At 43.3% G+C, this 9904-nt stretch overlaps 1 protein-coding gene across 3 annotated transcripts in view; it reads right to left on the bottom strand.

Moving 5' to 3' along the window:
- Positions 1-463: 463 nt before the first annotated feature.
- Positions 464-9904, bottom strand: part of LOC112160147 (neural cell adhesion molecule 2) — a 615672-nt gene continuing 606231 nt past the window's right edge. For all 3 annotated transcript variants that reach the window (XM_024294538.2, XM_024294536.2, XM_024294537.2), the window contains one exon: positions 464-2042. In XM_024294538.2, the coding sequence (XP_024150306.1) occupies positions 1986-2042 (57 nt within the window). In that variant the 3' untranslated portion in view covers positions 464-1985. The remainder of the gene's footprint in view (positions 2043-9904) is intronic.

The raw sequence follows: 9904 nt of genomic DNA, 5'->3' as shown, positions 1-9904 counted from the left end.
TTTAGATGAGGTGCTGCAAAAAACTCAATATGATGTTAACAATAATAGAAGCTTGTAAGCAGTTTAATAAAATATCCTCTGTAGATGATAGCCTCACTTTAGATGTTAAGAATCTTACTAAGTATGTTCATAAACCTTATGTGGTTTATTGTGCTAATAAATGTCTTCCTAACATCCTTTAAACATAATAATGTTTGTTAATCTCTTAGTAAAGCTTGTTAAGGAATCTTGTTATAAAGTGTTACCAAACAAGAATAATGTGTTTAAACTTTAAACGTTTGTGTACGTTTTGTGAGCGCCAGAATGTACCGGAACTTCTGGAACTTCCTGTGTAATAAACTTCCAGAATAAAAGGATCGAGGGGAAGGGGAGGCGGGGTTAACATGGAAGGGAAATTCCATTAAAGTCTCGTGTTTGGATGAAGGAGAGGACTGAAACAAAAAGAGGACGTGTCACTCGCTTCTACCAGGACATGTTTTTATTTACAGCGGCAAATGGGAGGAGTCACGAGAGTCCACAGGTACGTACAGACATCAATAGATCCCACCTCCTGCACAAAGCACATCCAGCGGGGGACAGTCCAAAGGGAGGGGGGGACAGAGAGGACACATACTGTACACTGAGCTCAAACACTTGTTTTTACCCCCCCGACAGGAAAAAAAACAGGACTTTAGGGAAGAGGGCGGGGCTTTATCGACTTATATCCAAATACAAAAGAAAACATGTACAATTTGTTTCGCCTCCAGGCACTGTGTTCCCGTATTTACAGGCGGGGGGGCCGACCTTCTTCTACTGGGGAGGGGGTGTTGCAACACATGCACAGAGGCAAGAACCCGACATTCAGCGACCTCAGCAGGACCAGACCCCGCGTGTAGGCGTTGCCCCGGAGACTCGTCGCGGGTGATGGGGGGCCGAGATGAGGAAAGCAACCGCAAACATGACGATACATTCAACACATGACGATGCGGCTCCTCGCAGCTCCATGCATCCAGTGGCGTCGACGCTAAAACTACATTTCCCAGAGTTCACGATCAACGTATGAACAACAGAAAAAAAGATGAGGAGATGGGAAAGGACGCTGCTGCGCACGGAGGAGGAAACAACGGAGGGGCGCGGTGACACTACCTCCAATGAGATGTGTGTGGGGGGGGGGGGGGTAGGGAAAGCAAATGAGTGGAAAAGCAATTTTACACCATCACTGAACTTTAGACCAAAACACAACGGGGGAAAAAAAACAACAACAGAAAAAAAAGGTAAAACCGTCTGAGAAATGTTGACAAATAAAAGCCGTTTTGCATCAGGAAAAGAGACACATCCTTTAGAGTATATTTACATAAAAGCTCTGTAAAATATTCTTTTTTTTCCACCTATGTACAACACACAACATCAGAGAGAAGAGCCAGAAAGTGTTGGAAAAAAATCAACAAAAAGATTCGACACGGAGGAGTGGCGCCGTCGCAGACGACCTCCGGCGGCGCCGTGACAACGACGTGAATGCTACGAAGGTTTGTTTTCCTGCTGCTCGACCTGCCGCTCACATTCAGTCCGGCTGTAGAAGGCAGACGTTTGTTGCATCGGGCGTGGAACCCTTACCCCTCGAGCTCCTTAAAGGGTTTATGGGAGGTGGGCGGGGTTACAGACATCAACCGGAATCTTATATGAGCGAAAACAAACAAAACCGGAGAATTCACCCTCAACAGACAGAACTGAGACGAATAAAAGGCAAAGAAACAATGTACAATCATCCATCAATAAGCTCCTCCCACTGAATCCATGAGAACAACGTAAACACTTCCTATTTCCTCTCTAGAATTTGTATTTACACGTCCGTTTCTCCAGTGTCAAAGCTTCCTTCGGTTTTGGTCTCGTGATCCGAATGTTCTTTTGGTGGCACCGGCAGGACCGACCCCCCCTCTGTTTTTTTTCTTTACGCCTTGCTGTCGTCCGGCTTTATGTGGAGGCTGTTGTCGCCGTGCACCTTGATTTCAATGGTATCGGGCTTGAGAGACTCTTTTCCATTCTCTTCCTTCAGCGGTAGCTTCCTGCAGCAACAGAAGAAGCAGAGGACACGGCGTTGGCGGACTCGCTTTCACAGTCACGCGACAAAGACACAGATTGAAGGCTGATGTTTTTCGGCTCTTCATGAAGCACAAACGAGTTGATGCTGACTAAAGTAGGCCTGAAATACCGCCGTGAGAGAGTGTGGGACTAATGGTTTCTCCACAGAATGGGCACTCTCTTGCTTTAGTGCCCACCAATAATCACCTTTCAGACCTCTCGGCGCTTGAATGAGTCGCCTCCAGTGGGATTAATAAAGCAGGATTTAATTGAAGAGGAAAAGCGGCGGGATATTAAAGGTAGGAGCCACACAAATGCCCCACAGCAGAGAGGACAGGCTGGTGTTGGGACCTGTCTCTGGTCTGAACGGCTGCAGAGTAGATCGGTTTGTGGACGTCTGACAGGGACAGAGCTGCCTCAAACCAGTATTTTAATAGTCGACTAATCTCTGATTATTTTTACCGATTAGTCGACTAATCAGGTCATTCAAAATCTGGATGTAAAGTACACATCTAAACCATCACTAGCTTTAAACAAACTAAAAATAAAGATGATAAAGATGATAGTTTATTAAACTTTTAAGGAATCATGCAGCTTCTGTCCTTCATTAGTTTGTGGTACTAAGATAAGATTAAACTATGAAAGTTGCATTAGCTGTGATAATGCTAGCGTGAATTATTTTTGCTGAAAGTAGTCACTGAAGATTTTGTAGTATAATTGCTTTAAAATCCCTAATACATGCCAATTTCACAAAAAGAGTTAGAGTGTTGCTTAAATATCATATAAACTTCAAATTAGCCTAAAAAAACTTGGTGGATGTCAAATTAGCCAAAATATCTAGCTTGTTGCTTAAACTCCAAAATAGCCTAAAATTCCTCAGTAAACTAAATTAGTCCAAAAGTTAGCCTGTTGCTGAAATTAAGATACACTCTAAATTAATATATAAAAAAATCAGCAGGTAACAAATTAGCGAAAAACGTTAGCATGTTGCTAAAATACTAGCTAAACTCCAAAATAGCCTAAAATTCCTAAGATTTTGACATTTGTAGACATTCTTGTTCATTTCCTATGGAGCATATTTTAATCAATATTTCAAAAACTTTATAAAAGTTTATAAATACAAAAAAAACAAGCAGTTATGTCCTGAGCAAACTGAATATTTTGATACCAAGACTGCTGTAATTGCAGAAGTTGTGATTGAGTTTTTACGTGCTGAAAAACGTACAGAAAGGAGCAAGAGAATCACTAGAGTGAGAATGATTACTAAGCAATCACACAATTAAATGAGGTTAGCATCTGAAATAAGGAACTATTTTACACTAAAGACAAAGTTTTGGTCCCACTGACTCAAATATAAAAAAGTGAATTTTTTTTGGTGTTGAACTGTCACAATATTGTACAACTTTACTACACTCTGACTCCATATATAATGACTAACTGACTATTAAATTAGTTGTCGACTATTTTAATAGTCGATTAGTCGACGAATCGTGGCAGCCCTAGACCGATATGGAGATGCACTCAATGACTTCTCCATTTGACCATCAATAAACTAACAGTAGTTTAGTTGCAATTCAAACCATTGAATTTGGTCCTAATGCAGACAGAAAACGTTTATAGGAAATGTCAGAGTGAAACCTACAGGTTCAGATCCCTAAATATCAGCTGTTAGTAACCCTGTACTAGGAACCACTCTCCCTGGAGCAGACGAAGACTTTACTCCTCTTTTAGTGTTCAAATCGTCAGAGCCATTCTGGATGATGAGATTCTAGACTTCAATGGTCACAAACATCTATTCTTGACAGATGGCTTTCGTTAAATTGGGTTTTATAAAATGCGACAGCTCACTGCACAACCATTCCCTTACATGCTATTGATTTCAGAAGTGAGCGGGTTCGACTCCCGCCTTGCCCGCCCATGTGTCGAAGTGTCCTTGGGCAAGACACTGAACCCCGAACTGCCTCTGGTGGGAGGTTGGCGCCAGTGTTCGGCAGCAGAGCCACCACCAGTGTATGAATGTGTGTGTGAATGGGTGAATGGGTCAGTGACTGTGAAGCCCTTTGGGCCCTCGAAGGAGGGTAGAAAGCGCTATACAAGTATACGCCATTTACCATTTACCATTGAACGAATGTTGGAAGGACGTCTGATCAATCCAGGCTCCTTGTATGGATTTGGTTGCTTCAGTCATCAGCTGATCAGATCCACGCTAAACATTGACTGTATATGATAAGTGGACTGAAGAAGTGTGACACCACCCACAGAGACTTCTGGCTTCAACCAAAAAAAGCAAATTCAGTCGCCAGTTCCTAATGAGAGACCGCCATGTTGGAGCCAGACGACTGAGTCAATGTTTCTATGGCAACCACTCTCAGCAATCAGGAATGAGCTTGTGGAAGTCCACACACTTGAAATCGGTCAATCAAACGTTTTGAACGTTGGATGTGGGACCTACTTTATTGAGACATCTGATTGGTCAGTTTATGACTTGAAGAACTTGAACTACAGAAACAAGTATTGTGAACAAAAGGGATCAGAGAAGGAATGTTTATTCTGACCAGTAGTGACTGAGTAACAATAGAAGTCTAAGGGATTTTGGCTTGTTGGAGTCAGAGGGTACTTCCTGTTTGGAACGCCGGGGGGGGGGCACTTAGTCCAATCTGAACAATTTGTAAGTCTTCAGAGTTTCTAGTTTTCCGATTATCAGGCAGCTAAAGAACTCAAAGTTTCAGACGTAGACTTGATTCTTCTCTTGTGATTTAGGAATGATCTAATGGGAAATTTACAAACCCAGAATACCAGGTACTCCGGCGTGGCCAAATTCACACTGGACGCGAAAGCGCTGCGAAAGCGCTGTGAAGCGACGCGGAGGCCATTTCCATTCGACGCCATTGTTAACATGTGGTATAGTTAACATCAGACGTAAAACGCGGAGGATCACGGTCTTTTAATGACGGGTTCACATCGAACGCAAAAGCCCTGCAAAGTGACGGGGAAGGGAGGCTGCTTTCGTGGCCCTTTGCGGCCCTCCACGGCCCTTCGTGGTCCTCTGCGGCCCTCCACGGTCCTTCACGGTCCTCTGCGGCCCTCCACGGTCCTTTGCGGTCGTTTGCGGCCCTCCACGGCCCTCCACGGTCCTTTGCGGTCGTTTGCGGCCATCCATGGTCCTCCGCGGTCATCTTGTAATGTGTAGCAATCATTTGAGTGTCTGTTCTATTTATTACCCAAGCCGTGAACTATCCGCGTCAATCCTGGCAGAAAGTTACCCCAAGACACGAAAAAATCAAGTACATTTCGAAAATATAAACAATTTTTCACAATAAAAGACAAATGCAATCTTATTTTTGTTTCTTAACAGCTTATGGAGATATAAATACAGTAAACACACAAACAACACACAAACAAATAGACACTGAGACACACATACATAAACAGACAGATGCTCTAAATAACCACAGCTGAGCACAAGAGCCTGTCGACCGTTGCAGGAAAATACGCGTCTGGTGTGAACGGATTCCGCGCGCACTCCCCTTCACGGCGCTTCCGTGTCCGGTGTGAACCCAGCATGAGTCTTTAAGGTTCCTCACATCTGCTGGAACTGGCAGAAAATGTTTATAGATTTCAGAATTTTGGGGGTTTCAAACATTGTTGTCCTCGAGATAGAACCAAACACTGAAGCGGACCAAACGGATGAATTCTTTTGCTAAGATTTTGAACTTGTTTAAAATACCAACATCAACGACCAAAAGCCAGCAGCTGGGTGTAGAAACTGAGAATCCACACAGACATGTCACGATATTGAAGGAACAGTGTTAGAAACCAGGAGTGACTTCACGTTGAGGTGTGATCTTCTGATGGTAAACACTCGTGCACACTTGGACAGACGGATGGACACCGATGAAAACAAGGACTCCTCCAGTTCTCATGCAGATGTTTGCTACACATTGATATGGAGGAAAAAATGAAGTTACCTTAAATGAGGAAGGTGAAGGATTTACCTGTCAGCCTCACACCACCAGCCTCCCCCCCCCCACACTCTTTAGTCTAATGGAGACAGCGACTGAAGCTGCTCATTACTGCTGTGTGCGTCGCTCTCAGTTGTTCTCCGAGCAGACATCCTCCTCTGTCCCTGTGGTTCATTAGAGGAGGAAAACACGCCGTTTCCACACCTCTGTGTTCTCTGGTTGTTCTGAGAATCCTCCAGAGTTTCTCTGAACCATCTGACAGACGGCCATCGCAGCATCATGTTAATGCCATCAAAATGAAACAACAATCTAATAATTCAGAGGGAAAATGACGGGGAAAGGAGACGTGATGTTTGATGAAAAAACAAGGAAAAAAACTTAAATCGATGTATTTGGATGTTTTCTTTTATGGCAGCGACACTAATAAAGAGCCTCTTAATTAAAGAAGGAAGCCTTTGACAGATCCTGGGAGGTTAGTGTGACCTTTAGAAAACCATACAGGTGTAATAAAGGAAATCAATGAGGACCTCTGGCTTTATCTGCATTCACTTTGTATTTATTACAAAATCTTTGAATGAAATCTGGGTAACAAGCAACAAATGAAGCAGATGAAAACCTGCTTCTATTCCTGAAGATGATTCGGGTTTGTTTGCTGTAAAACATCAGCAGGTCTTCATGAAAGTACAAACAGACCATAATACTCTGTGTGTTCATCTTGATGCTACTTTTTGAATTCGGCAAACACAGGAGGAAGAGGTACCCAGCCAGCACGGCCAAGTGGACCCATACGGTTTAAAAGAGAGCAGACAATGTGGCCCCACCTCTGTTTGCCCACATTAGCTAAAGTGGGGACTCAGTAGGTTAGCTCGCCATGCTAGCCAGTTGCCTGATGGACAGCAGAGCTTGTTAGCTCGCTACAGTGGAGCTCACTAGCCCACTACGCTGTCCACCAAGCGGCTGGCCAGCATAGCGAGCTAACCTACTGAGTCCCCACTTACGTAAATGTGGGCAAACACAGGGGGGCCACCACAAAAAACTGCAGACAAACCCAATCGGGGTTCACATTTTCTGCCCACTTTTACACCATATGGGGCCACCTGGCCTTATTGGTTGTAAAATACTAAACATGAGCGCTTGCTTTACTTTTTGGTGCAAAAAATGTAAGAAAAAAAAAACATTAAAATGACTTTAAAACCTTTTTTTTTGCTGCTAAAACCGCAGAAATTAAAGCCCCGCCCTTGTTGTCCCCTTTTGACCCGCCCTCACTGACTAAACGGCCTTCTGATCAAAATTGCTAATGACAAAACAAATATTTTTCAAAATGGCGGCTTTCTTTTGGTTTTATTTCCATAGCAACAATTTTATTTTTTGCTCCCCTGACGGTGACAAACAAATCTGTGTATTTTTTAGAAGAATCGACAAAAGTACATTTTTGGATTTCCTTGACAACAGAGTTTTTTTGTAAACCACGCCCACATTCCTTATATAGTCATATCATATGTATTTTTGTTTTGTTCAGCTTGAGCCAATGATTCATATGTCAAGTTTTCATAATATTATGGTAAAAAATGTCAGAGCAACAGGGGAACAACACTTTTGCTAGCCAGCAACGCTAACGCCATTCAAAATATACAAACTTTAAGACTATTATTTTGTCCCCAAGTAGAATCCCAATGATGCTCGAGGAATCAGGAGGTGATAGATCGAAATCACGATGTTGTAAATGCTGAAGGAGATTTGTTTGGAAGATTCAAGATGGCGGCTCTGGCCGTTATAAGGTGAGAGTTCTGCTCCGTTTCTGAATAAATAACCTCCTTTACAGACAGAAGCCGTTCAGGCTTCAGGACACTGTGCTGAGCAGCAGGAGCGCGTCTGTCGGCGTTAGTGCTGATCCGGTCAATATGAAGACGTGCACAAACATCAGCCGCACCTCCACACACCCAGCGGCGCCGGCGGCTGAAGGGAAGATTCCCTTCTACAAGGGCAGACCAGCCCGCCGGGAGGAAGGCTCAGATGTTTTATCAGGGAAACAGCAAACATCCACAGCGCGCCGCGGCGGTCTGCAGAATTTCACCCAAACATAAACACACGCAGCTCCTTCAACTGTTGATGCTGCTGGAGGAAAAATCTGGACTGCGGCGCCAGATAAACCCACGAGTGGGCTCGCGCTGATAAACATCCATCAGCATCTTGGGATTGAAGCGAAGGCCGTTTTGGAACGCCTCAATGCAATACAGACACGCAGAATGAATATCAAACACACAACAATGATATTTCTGTATTTTTTCTCATTGTTTTTGATTACTGAAGTTGTTTTTTTGTCTTCGATGCTGATATTTTACTCAGAAGCTCAAACATTTGTACTAAACTGCGACAGAACCTCAGATTGTTGCAACATTTTGATTAGAAATATGTTTTCAAACACTTTTTTTAGCTGAATCTAAGAATAATTTAGCTACATTTGATATTCAAAGCTGTCCGAAACTGCCTGACTTGAGAATGTGGAGAAGATTCCCATGTTGGGTTTCTGAACGTGGTACTGGACGCGGACCAAACCTCGGGACTTGGGACCGGTACTGATCAGTGTCCAGTACCGCGTTCAGGTGAAGGTTAGGGAGCCTTGATTTAATTGGAACAGCCAGTATGTCTAAAAACAAAGAGTAGGGGACGTCCAAGACGTCAAAAAGTCCTTGGTTGAGAGGTCCTTCGCCATGCGTCAAAATGTGACGATTTTGGAATCAGAATGTGTTGGATCACCGTATCACATGTCCAGTGTCCTCTGCTCTGTGTTTTCTGTTCATTTGAACTGGATTCAACTCAAACAAAAGTGATCCCCATTTTCCTGCAAACCAATGTTTGGTTCTCACCAGAGTTCAGGAGTTTTTGTTCATTCGTTCCAAGCGAAGCAGAATATCTACAGAAAGAGGAAAAACAAAAAAGAGTTCTATAGAAGAACAAAAACTCCAAATGTTTACCTCTAATAAACCAATAAGAACACAGTAAAGGTTCTGGTTTGGTCTAGTCAAAGTCAGGTTTGGATCCAAAAACTGAAAAGCTGAGAAGTCCTTTAGTGTGGTAGAACTCATTCATGGACGTTTTGTCAAACTCTTGGGTGAAGGTTATCTGATCAGTAGCACCGTGAGTCGGGGTGCTATAACTTTTTGACATAAGGTCAGGAAAGTTTGGCAGTTCTCTTCTGAAGCAAACCTGTCATTTAAAAGTTTAGGTTTTTGAACCAGACATTTTATCGTGAAGGTATTCAGGAAAGGGCCAAATACTGGATCCCCCAATGTGGGCTTTAGAAAACAGTAGTTTTAATGAAGGTATTCTTTAGGGGGGATTGACCATTCATACTTTCTCTTTTAAACAAGAGTAAAAAATACTTTTGTGCTTTATTTTTCAGCCATTCAAAGTAAAGCTGACTTTATTAAAAATTGTTGGTTACCTTCAGTGTGAAGTTTTAGAGTCTTCCGCTTTCAAACGCCACCAGTTTGAAAACTATGCAAAGTCACCGTGAAAAATCCATTTAGGACTTTTATCAAACTCCTGGGGAGTTTTCCAGCGACTCAGATCAACAACATAAAGCAGCGGCCCCGCGTGACACTGTAAATACTAAAGCTACCACATTACCGCCGACCGGAGGGGGCTGATTGGTGGATCCTAAAGTGCCGGCACAGTCAAGCCAATTTCATGTCTCATTAGCTGCATGCAAACCCACAGATTGGAGTCATACTCCGACAGGAAGGTTGTCCTAACTTCTGCGAGTGTTAGGAGATGGCACTCGCTGTTTTGGGCGAAGACGAACAAATCTGAACACGCCCACTTGGCCATCAGGAGTTGGTGTCATGGAGATGGTGAAATGAGGTCATTTGCTGGAGCAGAAG

The sequence above is a fragment of the Oryzias melastigma genome, linkage group LG2 (assembly GCF_002922805.2).
Source record: "Oryzias melastigma strain HK-1 linkage group LG2, ASM292280v2, whole genome shotgun sequence".
Taxonomy (NCBI): domain Eukaryota; kingdom Metazoa; phylum Chordata; class Actinopteri; order Beloniformes; family Adrianichthyidae; genus Oryzias; species Oryzias melastigma.
This window is presented reverse-complemented; position numbering and strand designations above follow the sequence as displayed.